The 22,599-nt window shown below is 41.6% G+C and overlaps 1 protein-coding gene across 1 annotated transcript in view; it reads left to right on the top strand.

Moving 5' to 3' along the window:
• LOC146062954 (collagen alpha-1(XIX) chain-like) overlaps positions 1-22,599 on the top strand; it is a 266,102-nt gene that overhangs the window by 7,738 nt on the left and 235,765 nt on the right. The window contains exon 2 of the mRNA XM_083174964.1: positions 12,248-12,373. Coding sequence (XP_083031090.1) covers positions 12,286-12,373 — 88 coding nt within the window. The 5' untranslated portion in view covers positions 12,248-12,285. The remainder of the gene's footprint in view (positions 1-12,247; positions 12,374-22,599) is intronic.

Genomic DNA, 22,599 nt, shown 5'->3' with positions numbered 1-22,599 from the left:
TAGGACCCCCACAGTAGTGCTAGGGGTGTCTTAATCACAGTACTTTTTTTCTACATTGTAAGTCCTATGTGTACCAAGTTTGGAGTATATTGCTCCAGGCATTCTAGAGTTATGTTTTAACATACTGTACACTTTACGGACCAAATTACTCCTTTGTGTGCTAAAATAAAACATTTTTTTAAAAGGACATTGATCTGTTTTAAACTTTCTAACAATGGAGAGAGGAAGCTGTGATGACAGATTGGAGGCAGGAGCAGATAGGGACTTGGTGGGGTAAAAACTGTCACAGCTCAAAGTACATTGCAGAAACTGTCATTTTGATGGGCTTTTAACTAGTGCCTATATAAAATAGTATTGCTTCTTTATTAGTATTTTTCATTAGTGAACAATATTCATAATCTACAAATTATATTAACTTCACTTCCTAACATCAATAAGCAAGTAATGCACGGAAACTGGTACAACATGACATCTTACAGAGTTTATACTACTGTATTTGGCGATTGTAAATGTGACTTCTGTAGTTCTAGCATACCTCATAAGGGGCTCACAAAGTTGATGTGGCAGCCTTGGCTTCAATGTATTTCATTAGCTAATTTTGTAGATGCAATAATTACATACTGGACATAGAATGGTTTACCATTCCTCGTGTTCCCATCCTCAGAATCTTTTATTAATGCCATGGCAATGAGAGCAGATATCTGAGAACACAAGACTCAAAATAGAAATTGTCTTTACAGATTTTATGAAGAATGACTCCTAAAACATAGTTTCTGAGAAAGGGGTAACTACTGTAATGCCAATTAAAACATTTGTACTTTAGTATTCCTACAAGGCACACACAGGACCAGTGTACCACATCCAATCAAAAATACAGTCCTAAATCATTTGTTAATAGAAATATATATCTATAGCAAAAACTGATTGTTTTAGTTTGTGCTTATAAAAACTCCCTTTATACGTGGATTATTGTAAAACGCAAAATATGTCACTGTTACACAATTATCTGTACGTAAGTTGAGTGAGCGTATGACATTGGGCAAATGGCAGAGAATCACAGATGTCCTTTAAAAGTGAAGGAAGGAGCAAGTGACTTTATTGACAGGAGCATAGGGTACAAACCCCTACAGAAAATAAGCAGGAATAGGAACAATGTTAGAAATTGCTCATGAACTGCCAGGAATGCCAGCCGGTTCATCTGATCACTGGAAAGGAAACTTAGGCACAAGCAGATCAGCACTTCAGGGACCTGCTCAAGGAAAAACAGCTGCCACAGGCTACAAACCCTCTAAACTTCTCATCCGACAGTAGTTTTGTATAATTAACAGCTTATATCGTGTTACACCAAATAATGAGCCTGTTTGAAACATTTACATCACATTTCACCCCAAACAATTCAGAATGTACTGTATAGTTTACTGAACGTTTTTTTTTTTTTTTAACAATGACAGTGAAATGTAATAGGATGAGAGATTCAGAAAGTGAGAGATTTGGTAAGAAATCTCCAGTTTTTTTAAAGCGACAATCATTTACACTGCAAATTTTGAAGTGTAAATGATTGCCGCTTTAAAAAAACTGGAGATTTCTTACCAAATCTCTCACTTTCTGAATTTCTCATCCTATTACATTTCACTCACATTGTTTAAAAACATATTATATGTTCTACTAGTAAGCCCCCTCTAAGCTAATGCTTCGAAAGCTAGTAGATGTAGTTTCACTTGCTGCCAACAGATGGCAGTGTTTCGGAGACACACGGATAATATATATATTATAGATATGTTCACAGATTATTAACTAATATTTACTTTTTCATCTGCTTTAGTAGACAAAATAATAATACTCTATTGACAATAATGACACTGGTGACATTATTTTTTAATTTATTGGCAAAAGTGGTGTTAATAATAATAATAATAATAATATATTAATAATAATAATAAATAATAAAATAAATGTATACAATAAATAAAAAATATTATTCTGTAGGTTACACATGTAAAAAATATATTTACATGCCGTCTTGTATATAATAGCTGTGGCATGAAATGTTCACAAAGATGGAAATTATATTATTAGGCACCATTGGATCCTTGGGTGCATTGAGGGGGTGAAAGTTACCCCTATTATATTGGCAATGGGCCAGTCATGTTTATACATATTGGTATAGTCTCAGAAATACTGTAGAATGCCTTCAGTCATTACTGGCTAAGCTCTGCACTATCCTATAATGAGGCAGCTGCCACGGGCATTCTGATTCAGCTACAACAAAGTTCCATAGCACAAAGAAATTTGAACAAATAATATTAAATAATGAAACAGTTTGCCTATTTTTAATAATTACTACATTAGGTAAGAGAACAGGCAATGTGTTGCTAGACTAGCCATTATTTTTCTACAATTAACCTACAGTATTTGTCCAGATTTATCTGTACGTTTCAGTGTTATTTTATGAGCCTGCTTCCATATGGTGTGGTATTCCCAGGGCAGCCCAGGTATTTGTCACATGAAATCATTAGTTTGGAATGTGTATTTCCCTAGACTTAACACACTTATATTAACAATTAATTAAGTAGTGTGAAAAGAAATAATTGTGGGCTTATGACGGCTTACGGACTGTAACATCAGGTGTAAAGAGTTTCTGTTAGGGAAAAAAAGGAGTTCTAGAGAATAAAAAACAAGTGGGATTGATGATGGGTTACAAAAAAAAAAGAGGGAGGTATATGAAGGTTTGGCATAACAGAACCAGGTGCATTATAGGTTGATATATACATTATGCACATATAATTAGAATACAGCTTATTAATAAAGGCTGCTCCTAAATAGATCTACTATATACACATACACACACACATATATAGTATAATGTTTATATAAAACTGGATATGTATATGGGAATTAGTGTAGGAAGTTGGTAGGGTACGTTGGTGCAGAAAGGAGATAGGAGGATAATGAGGAAAAACAAAGAGGTAGAGAATGTTGTATTTGTAAGGAGATGACATGAAATGTCAGTAGCTCTAAAATATTTGGACCATGCAAAATGTTTGCTATGGTTTCCATGCAGTATACACACCAGTTATCCTATGTTCCTAATGAGGTTCTAATTATGTCTATAATAAGGTTCTTGCTAGATTTGGGTATGTCTGCGATCATATGTAGGAGTAGAGTATAGAATGCGCAAGTGAGGAGTTGCTTGTAAAGGAATGACCACATATTCTGCAGCACCAATACAGATTGGGACCAAGTACAGCCTGTACTGAAGTGTGTATTATCTTCAATATAATGCATATAGAACTCTTGGCAGCTACACGCACTATGGGCCTTATTCTGGTTCACTCTCAGAGGCAAGTACCTTCTCAAATGGACAAAACCATGTGCACTGCAGGTGGGCAAATGTAATTTGTGCAGAGAGAACGAGATTTGGGTGAGATCTATATTGCAGTGTAAAAATAAAGTAGTCAGTATTTTCCCTTCGCAGAAACTAAATAACTCACCCAAATCTAATTCTCTCTGCACATGTTACATCTGCCTCACCTGCAGTGCACATGGTTTTGTCCATTTGAGAAGGAAATTTGAACCAGAATAAGGCCCATAGTGCATGTAGCTGCCAAGAGTTCTATATTCATTGTATTGAAGATGGGAGGAGAAGCTGCAGGTGGAACAATTATTGTGCATGATTCAAAATATAAAATATGGGAAAGGTCGGCTTCTTAATCAGCCTCTAAGTCTGTACAGGTTCTTGATTAAATAGTAAATGAATAAAGATAATTGTGTGTTGTCACTGACTTGTTAGAACATAGCTGTGTGCCAATTTGGCTTTCTGTCATACTTTATAAGCCATAAAGCACTGAATGGAACTAAAAATGTTTATAAACAGTATCTCATACTGAGATAGGCTGGTTGTTTATCACTCTTTGATACATCTGGCCCAAGGTATCCATTTTCATGCTTGCAGTACTCAACTGCTTTAGCTTTGCATTATAACAGTCTGTGGTTGTGTATTAGGGTACAAGCTTTCTGAAGCAAGATGATTATGGTTCAGATTTAAATCACCAATAAATTAAATGGCCAAAATAGTGTGCTTAGAAAAATGCAGACCATGTGTCAGTGGTTCCCAAACTTTTTTGAATCACGGCACCCTAGAGTATCAGTATTTTTTTCATGGCACCTCTAGCCAAAACGTTTATTGATATATTCAGAAATTGTGTTTACATTTCGTGGTGTGGAACATGGTCTGTATCTGTATGTGCACATATTTTAGGATAGTAAGTTACAAATAGTGGTTTTACGTAATAAATTGGTCATATAAAATTTGAATTGGTCCTGGACTACTAGCCCGAGGCCCCGAGGCACCCCTGGGTGCCACGGCACCCAGTATGGGAATCAGTTCCCATGTACATAAAGCTCTGTACCTTTTTATATATGTTGTGACGTCTGTTTAACCTATTTAGCTTTAGATGAGAACTTTAACCCCCCCGGGAAAGATTTTATGCATAAAAATAAAAATATTGTGCGCTTCATTGGTCTGGGAGATTGCCTGCAGTGTACCCTGCTCTGCCTGATAAATTCAGGACATACTACGCTATCACCCGTGTCGGCTGCTTTTTTTTGTAAGTCACTGCTTCTTTGCCTTGTCAGTACTCATGAGCCAGAGGGGATTGCCTACAGATAGCACAGCACAGATTTCAGTCAAGAAAATAGCATACACATTTCTTGAGACTCCTTTTTTATTTTAATAATACACATACACATAAGCAGTGGCGTAACAATAGAGGGTGCAGTTGCTATGGGGCCTGGCGGGTTGGGGGGCCCGAGGCTTAGCTAGCAATCCCCTGCACCCTTTTGTCTGTCCCTTGCTCCCAGTGACCGTCTTTCATGGATCGTCTGCAGCGGAAGGTAGAAGCAGCGCTGGAGGAGGCGTTCTAGCTATTCCTGCCCCTCTCTCCTGAAGGCTGGAGCTCAACGTCACTGGCGATCAGCCAGCTTTAGCGTGTAATACAAAAGCGCCTGACCTGTGTCCGGCCTTTGGGGTGGCTGATGACAGGAGACGCGGTGTGGGACCCGCTGCGGCCGTGTGCAGTGGAGACACGGCGCATCAGTGTGGAGACTCAAAGCGGCAGTGTGGGGACCCGGTGATGTGGTGTGAATCCTGGCAATGCGGGGCAGAGACCAGGTGGTAGCCCTGAGGTACAAAGCACCATCTGTCCTGGGAAGGGGGGGTGCTTTAGGGTGTACTCAGTGGCATCTTTACTGGGGGAGTGGTGTGCAGTGGGGGGCACACAGTGCCATCTATACCAGGGGGAGGGCTGTGCCTATCTTGCTCTCTCTTCCCTACCCTCTCTCTCTTCTTTTCTGCTTTGCCCCCTGCCACCGCTCTTCCTCGGAACCCAATCTCTCACTCCGCATCCACTCTCTCCTCCTCCCCATGCTTCACCTCTCTCTATTTCCTCCCTCTCTCTGCCGAGTGTCCAACCCCACCCCTCTCTACCTGCTCTCCCCTCTCTTACTGACACTCTTTTTCCCTGTCTCTCACTGACACTCTCAATCCTAATCACCCACCTCTCTTGCTCATCTCTCTCCCTCTCCCTCTTTTTCCATAAAGTGCCCTCCCCCTAGCTCTCTCCCCGACACCATTTGTCTCTTCTCTCTTCTGCACCCCCACCCCCGCAATGGGTATTGTAGTGACAATGGGGGGGGGGGTGGCATCCAAGATTTTGCTATGGGGCCCACATCCTACTTGTTACTCCCCTGCACATAAGGTACAATGAACTGAAAGTTATTTTGAAAAAAGGTAACAAAAAGTTGTTCATGACTAAGTTTAATATAGGTGTTAATTTATTGTCATCACAAAAGAAAGTGTGACAGGAAACTAGTTTCTGCCAGGCAGTGATTGTACAAAATGAAGGGTGCTTGTATTTGTACTGTACATTACATATTATATAGCAGAGGTGGAAACTTTTTGGGGCAAAGGGCAGTTTGTAATAGGGGAAAAGGCTTCGGGGGCCATATATAAAAAAGTCCGGCTGTGCACTCCCACTGTCTGGCTGCTGGGTACTTGTGTATTTTGGAGGCGCCCATCGCAACGCATACCATAACGCATGCGATGGTATGCGATGCGACGCGATTTCGTTGGTTAGTGTACGATGGCATACAATTTTCAAATTGTATGCCATTGTACATGGCATACAATGCCATACGATGCGATGCGATGCAATGCGATTAAACATTGTATAAGCACCCTAATGGGTGCTTATACAATGTTAAGCACCCTAATGGGTGCTTACAATGTTTAATGCACCCCCACACCACCCCCCCACTATAAACGTGAACCCGAAGCATGGCGAGCGCAGCGAGCCCGCGAGGGGCGGCGGTACACGTCCAACGACCTTTTCATACCCCCACTATCCACGTCGGCGTGGAGTTGAGAATAGATTAGTGTGGCGAGAGCAGCGAGCCACCGAGCCCGAAGCGTGGCGAGGGGACGCGGATACCTGTGAAGCCCGCGAAGGGACGCGTTTACCTGTGAAGGTATCCACGTCCCCTCGCGGGGCTCGCTGCACTCGCCAGGCTTCGGGCTCGGTGGCTCGCTGCGCTCGCCACACTAATCTATTCTCAACTCCACGCCGACGTGGATAGTGGGGGTATGAAAAGGTCATAGGACGCGTACCGCCGCCGCTCGCCACGCTTCGGGTTCACGTTTATAGTGGGGGGTGGCGTGGGGGTGCATTTAGCATTGTAAGCACCCATTAGGGTGCTTATACGATTTTTCATCGTATAGGGGGTCAAAATCGCGTCGCATCGCATGCCATCGGGTACATGGCATGCGATGCGATGCGATACGTTCATCGTACGATGCACAAATCGGGCGCCGCCAAAATACACAAGTACCGGCTGCTGCAAATTGATCTTGCAAAATCTACCGACCTCTCGCGAGAACTCCCCCGTACTTGACTCCCCACCCCTCTTATATATAGCATGAGCATAATGGTAATTCATAAAGAACTTGTACTGCAAGAAACAGCTGTGTTCAAGTGACCATTGTACTGAGGAGATCTATAGTATGTAAAATATAGATCTCCCTAGCACTGCCATCATTTATAACATGGGTTAGTAGCTTCAATGACAGTTAAAAAATGGTTGTGCCCTTTGAGTTGGGCATGTTAGTTTTCTACTCCATGTTCATTCCACAACTACTTATTCCTGTGATTTTATTTGTTCTGATCTTTGAAGGACTTATCACTTTCAGAATTTCATAACATTTCATGATAGTTGCTGTAAATGTAATATGATATGACATTGGCTCCCGAAGGCCAACAGTTGTCAAGACTATTACACAGAAAAACCATAATACATAGAGAGTTTTGTATTGTATTATACACATCACAGGGAATTCCAGCAGTAAAGAGGTTAATGACCTTCAGTACATTCCAATGGCTCCGTGCTCCAGAGTTTGGCATTTCATCAGTCAAATGGCTAATAGGTATATCGAAACCTATTCATTAGCCTCAACCTTTCATTGCCACTTATGACGAAAGGTATTAATAGAAATCCTTTTCACATACGTTTAGCCTCTTTGTTTGGTCTCTTTGTGCCTGGGATCATTTAATCTTAGCCTGTTTAAGAATGTGACCATGTGGCAGCTGTGAAAATCTGTTAGATATATAAAGATGTTTTCAATCACTTAATTGTTTTAATCAGTTTACGTTCCATTGTTATCCTAATAAATAAACTGGAATCATATTGCTCTCTTTTAGAGTTATGATTTTGCCAAGATTTAGAATCTATATTCATTATTTATAACATTTATGTTTATGGCAAAATTCATTCATTTTTAAAGGCCTAAAATTACCAAACAGTGTAATTGTATCCCGATGAATGCTATGTAATTCAGAGGAATGGATTTATCAAGCTGTGAATCTTTTAGATGGTCTGATAACTTGGACCCATACAAAAACACAGCGGTTATACAGATTTAGTTTCTCCTCTCAGACACAATTGCATTGTGTGATACATCTGAAGCTTCATGTGAAAAGGAAATTTGACAAAAGTTAAAGATCAGAACCTGAAAATGACAGAGAACACATAATTGTACAGCAAGGGATTAGTTGTATTTTTGAACCTTTGCATATATATATTTACTATTATAAAAAGAAATAAAGTACAAATGAAGATTTCCGAGAACGTGACTTTGTTGCTTTAGTTTTCTTGTGGCTTAACCGGCTTTAATGAAGTCTTCCTAAATAATAAAATGCATACTTATTATTCAGTTAAATGATGATGGTTCCAGTTCGGTCCTGATGTTATAGAAAACATTTTCAGTTTTGGAACATTCAACTTTCATTTAGATGTAACTATTCTATGATGTTATAGCTAATGTTAATGTTAAATTATCAATGTTTTACCCGTGCTCAAATATTCCTGAACTTTCATTATCTGATCCAGTTTATTTTGACCATTGTATGTTACTAACAATTATTCTGCTATATTTGGATTTGACCTGACTTTTCTGACTTCTATCCATAATGCATTTTGTCTTACCCATAGTCCACTAGTGTGTCAGCGCCCTCATCAAAGCCTTTGTAGCTTATAACTACCACATCAGATATGGAGGCACGTCAGACACCTACTGCTTGCAAACCCACCAGCATGAATCCCAGACCTCTTTGCTGAAGCTCCAGTTGAAGATTGTGGTTTCATTAGACTTGGTGTCTCTGACAATGCCAGTACAAATCTATGTTAGTGAAGGATAATCCACAAAATCAGTCAGAATTGTGACAATAAATAGGTGACGGGTTGTATCATGCATAACTGTGGACCATAAAAACAGTGGGGATTTGGTCACAATTGTTTTTTTTTTTTTTTTTTTACAATGTATGCACTGGAGTCGCAGTAAGTGTATATGTGTCACCATGATTTTGTGGTGACCTATTAGCTGCAGTCTGATTGACAGCAAGTACTGTAGGTATTTTGGATTGCCACAGTGAGTGTTGCTGAAAACGTAGGCATGTCCTCTTTATTTTGTAGGAATGCCAAAGCCAGCAGCTTTACTGGCCTTGGCTTAGATATGCCGCACATCGTGAGTAACCTCAGCTTTACTTATGTGTCTGATGGCCCAGATGATGTTTGCAATGTTGGTCTGATGTTGCGTCTTCAGACACAGGCAGTAGATCTGAAATACTATTGTATATGTTCCCAGATCTGAGGCTACCAAAGCTGGTCTGCGCATACCTCTGTATCAACACCTATGTTGTCACATGCAAGCAGCCAGCCTTATTATTGTTATTAAAGCTGTGTCTACAGATTCAGGATAGTTGACACAGGAGTCCATGCTCAGACAGCGCTGTAAGCTTTGTTGTTACGACAAATGATGCACTGATGGGTCATCTAAGTATGTTGCAAGATGAAATAGTGCCACAGCCGGCTCTGAGTCAGTTACCACATTAGTGTAAAGAGATAGTTGTGGAAAAAGACCTACAGTAGCTGCGTCCATGTGCACCTTTAGCTCACGCCCAGTACAGGGATTACTGAGAGAGTGCCAATAGAAGTGAGAAAGCTATAAAGGCTGCTTACAGTATCTTCTATTTATTTTTCAGTTAGTAGAGCTTTTAGGTAATGTCTTCCCATAAAGTTTATCTAGATGTTTAAAATCAATTTTATTTTTTCTTATGTAAAAAGAAATGTTGAGCAACTTTACAATGGTACATAGCATATATCTTTGAAATATTGTATTTATTTAAATCCACAATGAGTTCTAGCTAGTTCACTTTGTAGTTTACGTAAAATATTGTAGCGTATCTAGAACAAGTAAAGTACTGCCCTCCAGCCTTTGTACTGCAATTATATATATATATATATATATATATATATATATATATATATATATATATATATATATATATATATATATATATTTATTTATTTATTGTGCAGGTGGTTAACTTGCTAAGTGAAATTTGAAAGCCTCTTGGATTACCTGAAGGTGGTGGTTCTGTGGGAGGGGCTAAATTCTGTGCAGATGTTCTACCATTATATCTGCTGCTATAATAATAAAAAATAAATAACATACTAGTAAACAGTACAGCATACTGGCAGAAAATGACAGTTGACACAGACATGCTGTCTGGCTGCTTGAGCCTGGAAGTCTGTCTGGAGGGGGGAGCTGGTATTGACGTGTAACAGTTGGAGGATCAGCAGGCAGAATGAACTCAATGTCATAGTTAGGAGTAAGATACAAACCTAAAACAACATACTTCTTTTGACAGCAAAGCACAATGTAGAGCACTTGTGTCTTATTACATGTTCAAAATGCTACATGTGATGCCACTTAAAACTGGGTCGATTATCAAAAAATGACAGTGAATCGTAACAAGAAAATAAAAAAAATTTGCTCAGAAGTAAATAAATATTATTTATTACCAATAAATGATATAGCCTATACATGTTCTGCAGCGCTTTTACAGAGAATATTTGGCTATTCACATCAGTCCCTGCACCAGTAGAGCTTACAGCCTATATTCCCTACCACATGTACACGCACACACAGATATTCTAGGGTTAATTTTGTTGGGAGACAGTTAATCTACCAGTATATTTTTAGAAGTGTTGGAGGAAACCCATGCAAGCATGGGGAGAATATACAAACTCCACATGGTTAGAGCCATGCTGAGAATCAAACCCATGACCTCAGTGCTGTTTGCGGTATATTGTGAATATAGTACATTGCGTAATTTTCTAATGCTATCTAAACTACCTGTATTGTGCTGTTGCTGTATTTTATCACAATTATCAATATGGGCTGTAAAAATGACACAGTGCACACTTCTAGAACTGATAAAGTTTAAGGCTTATGTAAAATGTAACTTATTGTAACATACTGTAGTTATAAAATTATAACAACATACCTGTAATGTCCATTTTCTATATAGCAGAGAAGAGACATAAAGTGGAGTATCTGTTTAAAGCAGCCAATCAGCATCGAAACGGTCATTTCAGAGATTGTGCAGCTAGGAAAGAAGCTGATTGGCTGTCTCTTGTCTTGTTATCTCTCTCTACAACTTGATACTTCTACACCTATATCATTCCAGCTCACATGAAAATAAAAGTGTCATACTATCATTAGATATGTTTTGAGACATAAGATTTGCACAGTTAGCATAGGGCTGGCAAAGGCTACTAATAATGGGTGTGGATTTGCGGCATTCCCACTGCGTATGGCTAATTGTATACATTACACTCATTTAAAATCAATAGGCTAATAGGTATGTATGCAGTGGAACCTGCATATCATTACATAGTGCTCCGAATTAGCATTCATTGTCAGTTATTGTCTTTGTGAGCTGATAAGAACGTGCTAATATTTAAAACAAATGAATGTTATATAAATTATAAAATATAATTTTAGAGAATTTTTTTTAGATTCCGGAGAACAGGAGATTCTATTTTGTACACAAATACAATTTATTATAATAGCACATAAATTCAGTTATGTGGTCAGGAAAGGAAAAAGAAATACTACCGTATATTCATTTTTAATGTCCTGCACAGGTGATCATTTCAAAGTTACAGCAGTGTGGTACAGATTTTTAATGTATGATATATTGTTAATTATAAAGTCTCACAACTCGATTTGGCATTCCGCTTTTAAATACTATTAATAAGTATACAGGTATCATGTGCACAAGTGGACAATCTAAAACTATAAAAGTTTAAAACAGATTTGTCAATTTGTCAACACCAAATATATCATGTTACAAAGAATATTTAAAAAAAAAATATTGTAATGAAATTACATATTACTTGTTACATAAAAAACAATGTTTTACTAGTACATAATCGCAAATTAATTTCACTTCTAAATCACAGGTTTTAATATATAGCAGCAACCCCAACACTACTGTCACAGAAAAACAAGATAAACATATGACTCTTATAATAAATTCAATGCCCTTAACTAAGCTGACATTTATAATTATTGATCAATAAACAGTGCAATATGTAAGATGTATGGGGGATTGGTGATATATACTGTATATCCTAAATGACAATTCAAACTCTATCATGCTCTATTTAACATTCCACCGTACGTGTTTTAATATTCAATAAAAAAAAAATATATATATATATATATATATATAGTTCGCTTTATAATATAGTCTAGTGTTATATACTGTATGTGTTCATTTATTAAAATATTAATGAACATAATAATGTTGCTTTTCAGAGTTTAATGTGATCTCTTGTCTGCATACAGATTATTTTGGATGCTGAACCACATGTCTGATGTAAAAAATGAAGAACATTTTACCTTGGATCATTTATGTTGCTATGGAAATTGTGTTCCCTGTTTCATTTTCCATGGCGGTGACCAATAAAACAGGTAAGGAAAAAAAAAGATTTATTACTGCAATCTATTGATTGATGTATTAAGCATGGCAATTTTAGATTTATTAATTACTACTTGTACATTTTGATTCTATATTTTTGGTTTATTACTCTACTGGATCAATCATCATACAGTACTTAGGGGGAGATATATCGAGCCTTGGGGGAAAATGTACTAAGACTTGATAAAGAGAGATACTGTAGCATGGACCGAGACTAAAGTACCCATTAATCAATGAATGATAAAATGTATTGTGATTGATGCTCCAACCAATCAGCCCACAGCCATCATTTTTCAAACAGTCGGGAGCATGACAGTTAGGAGCTGACATGCAGGGCCATGTATGAACGTTCAGCAGCACTGACAATTCCAACACCTGCTGCTATGGATGTTGACAGCTGCAGATGTCATTGCCCTATTACCACAGAAGAGACAGTGCTGTCCCTGACTGGACTGTGGCAGGTGCCGTCTCTGGGCTGTATGAGAGATCTCATCTGAGTATCAAGATCTCACACATGCATAGTCAACCTGGCCAGGCAAGGACACACAGCTTATACTGTATTCCCTCATTTAAAGTAGTGCTTTTTCTCTGTGTACCTAACTGCTAATGGTACTGTAAGGTGATGGCCAGTGGCCACATTATATTTTCAGAGAGAAAATAATTAGAAATTCTTTACCCTTTACAGAAACTTAAATGTATGTACAGACCTCTCAACATTCTAAATAAGCCTCGGCAAAGGGACATGGCTTTATGGGAGGCTGCATTTACAAACCATGCCTCCCATTTCATCATTGTGGGGCATGCCCAGCACTGTGTCCCGTGAATTGCCCTGTGCACAGCATCTGCTGGTTTATAAGGCTGATAAGATAGTTTCCCCTTAAAGAAATTAACGATTATGGGAATTTGCATAACCCCCATAGACTGAGAATGTTAAGTCACATGGATGCAGTTCTGTGTACAATTATGGTGTTGTGATCCATTTGCATACAGTATGTCTGTGGCATTCAACTGCTTAAACAATAAAAACACTCCAAATGTCTTCAAATATACTTTGCTATGTATACAGTTATACAGTCATGTAGGCAATTACAGTCAGATAGGCAATGCAAAATCTCCGATCAGTGCTGGCTTTTCCGGGCTGCAGTGGTGAAAACCTACCCCGAGGTTTCATCACAGGTAATTGGATACCTTCTTATATTCAAGAAAACAATCTTTTAGTTATAAAATACCAAAGTGTAGCTACAGGGGAAATTTACTAAGATGTTCTACTTCACATAGGATATTGCTGTGGGCAACCAATCAGAAACTACTTCCTATTTATTTAGCACCTTCTAGAAGATAATAGATAGAACCTGATTGGTTGCCCATGGCAACATCCTATGTGAAATAGAATCTTAGTAAATTTCCCCAATAGTTTCCATTTGACACTATTGCTTGTAATCTAGGAGCTTTATTGTTGCCTACAACTGTGGGAATTCTTACCTAAAGGCATCATTCATCTCTCAGTACACCTGCTACTTTGCCTCTCAATACTGTATATTGTAGTTTGGTATTGCTGTTTCCCCTTCCCATTGAATTCCCGTTGTTACTGTAGTGTACATACACTCAGATCCAAGTGCTGAACGGTGTTATCTGGAGTGTTGTGTTGCGGATTACATGGTGACTAGCTAAATTGCATGGGTTATGCTGAAGTGGATAAGAATTCTAAAATGGTTAAATGGCAGAAATATAACCATAAAGCAATGTTTTGCTGTAAAAGGAATCTAGCTCTGAAAGTTAGGGCTGTCCTGTAAATGGTAGCCATGCTTTTGCCTCCATGGATTCATTTCTCCTTATGTTCTGATAATAAACAAATCCTAACGCATGCTGTTGTTGACATATCTCAAGCAATAAGGGTATAAAAAATAATTGAATAACCATATTATCTTGGAATGTGTTCTAAAATGTCCAAATGACCATATATTCTGCTTGTCTAACCTAGCAGAGAATTCATACCCACATTAAGCATTTTTCTCTTTTTATGTGACTAATAATCCGGTGTGCCATGATGGATTAACATTCAGGGCGTCTGTGGATAACAAGCAGAATATGAATGAACTGTGCCAAGCAGCTGCTGTTCAGGGCGTTGTAGTGCTGTGATGCAATAAACACGGAAAAGACTGCTGGGAGGGAAATAATTATACTGCTTTAGTGCTATTACCTAGCTGGGTGTTGGGGATGTAAGCAAATACTAATATAACATGCACATGGAATTCTTATTTATGTGAAAGAATTGTAAGTAAAATAATACATTATTTATATTGGAAAATATAGATAACTATGTTTATTTTATTTATCAATAGTTATACATACAGTATAATACACCTAGGAGCTGATTCGGCACCACTCGGAATGGGGCAAATTTAGCCCTGTTCCGATGGTGGGGGTTCTGCACTTGTGCAAGCGTGTATTTGTACATGTGCAGTACGAACGGCAATGAACGGCTTCGGTGAGTTACACACTCCGAGGGAGGGCCGGGGGTGGACGGAGATGGTGATGGTGCTTTATAGGTGTCCCGATGGCAGGCGGCTGATGTCCTGTGATGTCAGACGCCTGCCCCGTCCTTGGCGCTTTGCAGAGGAAATAAAAGTAATTTCAAGCTGACCATCGACGACCATTGAACAATTTCTCCTGCTTACGGAGGCATGCGAGGGGTTGTGTTAGTGACCACATCCCCTCACATGGTCCTGAGGCAATTCGGCATTGGAGGGGGGGGGGGGGGGTGGCGTTCAACGGGTGGAGTTTCATTGCTTGGTAAGCAATGATCCTTGCTGCTTACTGAGCCAAGCTGAATCAGGGCCGTAGGGCCTAACTCAGCATGGATTGCTAATCAGAGAATTGCCATTGGACTGCGACGAAAAGCCAATGCCCAGACAGAATGAAAAACGCCCCTTTTGTAATTTTGTGAGTTATCTGTCAATGGTTGGCTAACTGCTATCAATTTGCAAATCCATACTCAATTCCCGAAACATTGAAGCAAATGTGCAAATGTGAGTACACTGTAGGTCTGAGGCTTCCACTAATCTGTGACTGAGACAGGCTGGAAGTGGTCATCGCTGATGTCAGAGACCCTCCTTAAAAACACCTGGGCACGCCTGCATTTTTTCATACTTACCCAGAAAACATCAGGTTTTGACCTCCAATCACCGGTGTTCTGTCAGTCACTGCAGCTCCATTGTGTTCACAATCCATACCCATTTTCAGTCGCTAATTCCCCTTGCACATGTGTATGGTACACATGCGTAGTCATTCGATTATCGCTCAGTTTGTACATTCTTTAATTAGCGATCCATGCTGAATTAGGCTTTTACATGGTTCTAACACACAAAACACAGTGCTTTACATATAGCATTTAGTCACTTATATCAGTCCCTTCCCTATAACTATTATTATTATTATTAATAACTTATTTTTGTAAGAATTTATTTAACCTACAGTACTAGTATGCTTTTGGAAAGGGGGAAGAAACCAGAGCACTTAGAGGAAAACCAAATCATCTTGATGTTTTATTCATGCCTACATTCATAACATTTGCAGTATGTGGAAATTTACCAAGATGGGATGTTGCTATTGGCAACCAATCAGATACTATCTATTATCTTTCAGAAGGTTCTAAATAAATAAGAAGTAGATTCTTATTGGTGGCCCATAGCAACTTCCCATGTGAAATAGAAATCCCATTTTAGAAAATTTCCCCCATAGTGTCATGTTTTCCCCAAATGGTTGAATAGTTATGGTGGGGTCTATTTACTAAGCATTGGATGGAGGTAAAGGTGACGGAGACAGATTATCAACCAATAAGCTCCTAACTGCTATGTTATAGACAGTTAGGGGCTTTATGGTTTGTTGTTTGTCACCATCTAAAAGTGTGTACACACGGTGCCGATCCGGCAGCCACCAATCTGGATTCAATATTGGCATCAGCTGGGACCTGGCGGGGTGCCAACATCTGCTGGCAGGGAGGGATAGATGGTGCCGGGGGGAGGGGGGGGGGATAGTAGAAATAGACTGTGCTGCACAGTCTATTTCTACTTTCGGTACTTGTGTAGTTTCACAACGCCAGCGCGCGCCCGCTCTAGCTTTGAATCCTGGCAGCTTGCCAAACTGCCTTACTTCTCTAAGCGACATTATCAGCGTAGCGCCTGTTTGAATCCTGGCAGCTCAGCTGCCTTACATCTGTAATCTATCAGCATCCTACACTGACACCGCGGCAGCCCAGCGCTGCTACTCCTAAGCTCCTGTGAAGCCTAGTGACCGCCTCTCACACAGCACTGGCGCCTGCATGATATCCTCTCTTCTGTGGAGAGAGGATCATGCGGGCACCGGCGGAGAGGCGCTCCATCTGTGTGAGACGTAGGAGTGTCTCAGATGCTCCAGCAGTGAGACGCTCCTGCCTCTGACCTCTGAGTAGCTATTGCTCAGATGTATGATATGGCAGGTGTGAATGTGTTCCTGAAACATCCCCACTATCCATGGAAGCCCGAAGCGAGGTGAGCACAGCGAGCCCCATGATGGGACGCCTTATGCGTCCTCCCGACCTTTTTAATACCCCCACCCTCTACGTCGGCATGGAGTTCATCTCACATAGTGTGGCGAGCGCAGCGAGCCACCAAGCCCGAAGTGTAGTGAGCCCCGTGAGAGGATGCGGATAACTTCACATGTATTCCACATCCCCTCGCTGCGCTCGCCACGCTTCGGGCTCGGTGGCTCACTGCGCTCGCCACACTATATATTAAATCATCTCCACTCCGACGTGGATGGTGGGGGTATGAAAAGGTCCGGAGGACGCGTACCGCATCCCCATGCGGGGCTCGCCACGCTTTGGGATGGCGTGGATAGTGGGGGTATCAAATGGAGGCATTTGCCAGTATGTAACATAGAACACTGGCAAATGCCTCCTTCATTGTGCATGATACGCAATTGCATCTGCACCCCCTCTTTGGACATACAGATGAAGCGCCTCTCCGCCGGCGCCCGCATGATCCCCTCTCCACAGAAGACAGGATATCATGCACGTGCCAGCGCTGTGTGAGAGGCGCTCACTAGGCTTCACAGGAGCTTAGGAGTAGCAGCGCTGGGCTGCCGCGGTGTCAGTGTAGGACGCTGATAACGTAGATTACAGATATAAGGCAGCTGGCGAGCTGCCAGGATTCAAACAGGCACTACGCTGATAACGTAGCTTAGTGAAGTAAGGCAGTTTGGCAAGCTGCCAAGATTCAAAGCTAAAGCGGGTGCGCGCTGGCGCCGTGAAACTACACAAGTACCCTACTTTCCATTCTAATGTCGCAGGGGATCGAATCTTAATCGGGTACGGCTTATCACGGTGTGATTTTAACTATTTGCTATGCGATTTTGGCTATATAGTCTAAATCGCATCTCAAAATTGCTCCATGTGTACACAGCATAAGGCTTAGTAGTACGCAGACCCCATGTACTCAACAGTCTGATGAAATGTGAATCCTGGTGCTGCTCACATGCATCTTGTCGATCATCTTTAACCAGGGCCGTCAAATTCCTGAAATTATTAAAACTCTGTGCTATCTTTGGAGTGTAATGACAGCCAATCTTATTTGATGCTAGGCTACCTGTCAAGCTTAAAGACACTGCTGTAAGATGCACCCTGGTCATTTATGGCAGTTACCTCAAAACACACTTCCCCTTCCCACCATGCACAGAGACTCTGGGGTTAATTTATTAAGAAGGGAGTTCTATTGAAAATGGGATGTTGCTATGGGCAACCAATCAGATTCTATCTATTATCTTCTAGAAGGGGAATAAAATAAGAATTAGATTCTGATTGGTTGCTATGGACATTGCATCTTCAAACAAACTCCCTTCTTAGTAAATAAACTGAAATTAAATTTAGCATTTACCAGTATATTTATGTAGCATTTTATTTTGGTAATAATGTATATTGTAGACTTCTTTTCGTAATGTTCTCTAAAGGCCGCCATACACTATGCGATTTGGCCCCGATTTCACCCGATCCAGATGGATCGGGCAGTGAAATCGGACCAAATCGCAGGTTTTGACACCCGGTCCGACCCGATGCGTCAGAGTCGGGACGTCGGACCGGCTGCACATAAAATAAATCTTATGTGCAGCCGTGGGGACTCTGAGGACGCCGGCGAGGGAGGGGGGCGGGGGACGCCGGCGAGGGAGGGGGGCGGCAGGGGAAGCCGGAGCAGGGAGCTGTCATGCTCCGTCCGGGTAGGGGGGGGACACGCCGCTAGTAGTGCGGACGCTGCGGGGGACACAGGCGGCAGTGACATAGAGCCGGGCGGGGGGAGCCGGGAGCTGTCAGCACTGAAAAAAAAAAAGCCCATACAATGAATGGGCAGCCTGTGATTGGCTGAGCTCTCTCTCAGCATGTCAGCAATTGGCTGAGAGAGCGCTCAGCCAATCACAGGCTGCCCATTCATTGTATGGGCTTTTTTTTTTTTCAGTACTGACAGCTCCCGGCTCCCCCCGCCCAGCTCTATGTTACTGCCACCTGTGTCCCCCGCAGCGTCCGCACTACTAGCAGCGTGCGTCCGTCCGTCCCCCCAGCCACCTTGCAGCATACCCCGCCCGCCACCTCGATGTCCCCGGCCCCCCTGCTCGCTCCACATTGCAGCTCCCCGGGAGTTGCAAATGATACATCGCATGCGATGTATCATTTGCAAAACTTGGCACATCAAGTGCCAAATCGTGCCAAATCGTGTGTCCCCCTCCCGGGGAGCTGCAGGGGGAAATCAGGTCCGACTTGTCCTTAGGACAAGTCGGACTAATGTATGGGGGCCTTAAGTGTCTGATCTGATTTCATGTGTCTGATTGGCCAGTGTCTGTGTAATTAAAGAAAGGTTGGTGATTTCTCCATAAATTGTCCTTTTGCTTTATTTAAAATTGCTCTGCATTCTTGCGTCTCATCACTCAGCTTGAAGGCATACAAAGCTGTCAGTTGCAATGGAATCTGAATTTCAAACAGAAAATTATACTGAAGCTACAGTATATCCTACAGATTCCATAGATATTGCAAATATTTATGCAAATTTGCAACAGGATGGATGCGGTCAGAATCCCAGCAGTTGGGATCCCGGCAGTCATATATGATCCTGACGGTCAAAAGCCTAAACATAATTACTGTTAGAATTTTAGGATTAGGTTGTGGGAGGGGTCAGTTATGGTTTAGATGCTCAGGGGGGAGGCTGCAGATAGGGATGGTTAGGCGTAAACTGTGGGAGGGTGGGATAGGAGTTTGATTAGGTGTAAGGTAAAAAAATATATATGATCTTTTGGGATCTGACTCCATTTGCAACATACATCCAACCATTTTCCATTCTTATAATTGGATCAGCAAACTAAGTGCAGATGCGGCCGCCATAATCTATCCCTCAAGCAAGTCTCACGTGCAGTCCCATTGCAATTGCAACTTACCAAACCTGTGTGTGACCCATTAATTGGAGCATATGCACTATGTGACCCTATGAGTCATGTGTAATGTGCACGTGCACATTTGCAGGCGCACTAGTCACAGCAAACTGTTTGCTATTTCTTTTAGAAAAAATTAAGTACCTGGTACTAATGAGAAATGGAATGATTTGGCAATACATTTCACCTGTGAGATATACAGTATATACAGTGTATACATAGTACCCGTATATACTCGAGTATAAATCAACCCGAATATAAGCCAAGCCACCTAATTTTACATAAAAAAACCTGGGAAAACGTAATGACTCAAGTGGGACTCTCACTCGAGTATAAGCCGAGGGGTTGTTTTTTCGGTACTTGTTTCCTAGCACGGCCACAACGATTTAGATCGTTGTGGTCGTAAGATAAAAAATCGGATCGATCGCATCGCATGCGATTTGGTCGCATGCGATGCGACCGATCCGACCGACCGATTTTTCACCCGATTTTTTTTTTTTTCACCTGATTATTTTTAATTGCCCCCCCAAATGTTACTAAGTGGGCTAGACCCCACGATAGACGTCAACCCGAAGCGTGGCGAGCGCAGCGAGCCCGCGAGGGGCGGCGGTGCGCGTCCTCCGACCTTTTCATTCCCCTACTATCCACTAGGGCGTGGAGTGAGAATAGAATAGTGTGGCGAGCGCAGCGAGCCACCGAGCCCGAAGCGTGGCGAGGGGACGCGTATAACTTCACAGGTATACGCGTCCCCTCGCGGGGCTCGCTGCGCTCGCCACGCTTCGGGCTCGGTGGCTCGCTACGCTCGCCACACTATTCTATTCTCACTCCACGCCCTAGTGGATAGTAGGGGAATGAAAAGGTCGGAGGACGCGCACCGCCGCCCCTCGCGGGCTCGCTGCGCTCGCCACGCTTCGGGTTGACGTCTATCGTGGGGTCATGGCGGGCACATAAAAAATGTGAAATGGGTCATATTGGCCCATTTCACCTTTTTTATCATTTTTCCCTATGTGAGATGGACTTAATCAAGTCCATCTCATCTTGTGCCATTATAATGGCACAAGACCGACAAGATCCTCCCGATTTCAATGTTAAAAGATTTTTTAACATTGAAGTCTATGGAAAAATCGGATCAATCGGTCGGTCGCATCGCGGCCGATTTTAATTGGTCGCGACCGACCGATTGACCCGATTTCTGTCAATCAAAGGGAAAAAATTGTAAAAAATCGGCCACATCGTGAGGATCGTGTCCCTTAATTAAGAGCCACGATCACTCACGATTGTGGCCGTTCTAGGAAACAAGTACCGTTTTTTCAGCATAAAATTTTTTCGGAAAAAGTAGGCTTATACTCGAGTATATATGGTATATATAAACTCGGTACTTGTTTCCTAGCACGGCCACAACGATCATGATCGTGGGCATCGTGAGGAAAAATCGGGGGCGATGGTACCGACGCGATGCCCGCGATTTCCCCATAAGGAACAATGTTAAATGCGTCCTCCGACCTTTTCATACCCCCACTATCCACGTCGGCGTGGAGTTGAGAATACCGAGCCCGAAGCGTGGCGAGCGCAGCGAGCCCCGCGAGGGGACGCGGATACCTGTGAAGCCCGCGAAGGGACGCGTTTACCTGTGAAGATATCCGCGTCCCCTCGCGGGGCTCGCTGTGCTCGCCACGCTTCGGGCTCGGTGGCTCGCTGCGCTCGCCACACTATTCTATTCTCAACTCCACGCCGACGTGGATAGTGGGGGTATGAAAAGGTCAGAAGACGCGTACCGCCGCCCCTCGCGGGCTCGCTACGCTCGCCACGCTTCGGGTTCGCGTTGATCGTGGGGTGGCGTCAACTACTTTTGTGGGGACATTTCACTGTTCAGGGGTGTTTTTGGGGTTTTCTGGCCCATTTACCATTGTTCCCTATGATGATTTGGGTAAATTGAGCCATTTAACATTGATTCCTATGGGAAATCGGGGGCATCGCGGTTAAATTGAGGCATTTAACATTGTTCCCTATGGGGAAATCGGGGGCATCGCGTCTGGACCATTTAAGCCTTTTTTAGCCGCATACGACGCGACCGACGCCATATTGACTTTTTTCAATGCATTTCAATGGGAAAATCAGGGGCATAGCGTCGGTCGCATCGCAGACCACTAAAAATGACACCCGATGCCCGCGATTGTGGCCGTGCTAGGAAACAAGTACCATAAACTTATGTTTACATTTCTGGGTTAACATATAAGTGAAGGTGGCTTAAATAAAAATAAAAAAATATTTTTTTTGAGGTTTGAAATGTAAAATCTTGTGGATTAATATTCTATGAGCATTGGAACAATATAAGATTTATAGGAAGTGTAAAAGATAAGTTTTCGTTCAATCTGTGAGAGTACTGAATCAAACTAATGGTTTCCCTTGGTGCTGTTGTTTTTCCACTGTCATACAAAACCTCTACTTCAAGTGAATATTCATGTGACTATGTACATATTGCTCTTTAATAATGAATGTACATGTCAAAACCAGTCAACATATTTTTTTTAATATGCTGTACAGTAAATAAGGTATTGATTTTAAGAGTGCAATGAATTATAAAATGATACTCTAGTGGATTACCTGTGCACCGTGTTTAAGCAAACTATGAACTACTTCAGGGTTTTAAGACTAAAGAACAGTATATGTTATTGGTTCCCAAACTTTTTTGAATCACTGGGCCCTAGAGCGGCAGACTTTTTTTAATCTCACATACCCCTTGATCAGACTTTTCAATTATGAGTACCCC

The sequence above is a fragment of the Crinia signifera genome, chromosome 3 (assembly GCF_055691185.1).
Source record: "Crinia signifera chromosome 3, ASM5569118v1, whole genome shotgun sequence".
NCBI classification, from domain to species: Eukaryota; Metazoa; Chordata; class Amphibia; order Anura; family Myobatrachidae; genus Crinia; species Crinia signifera.
Note: the sequence above shows the minus strand (reverse complement) of the source record. Positions and strands in the feature narration are given on the sequence as shown.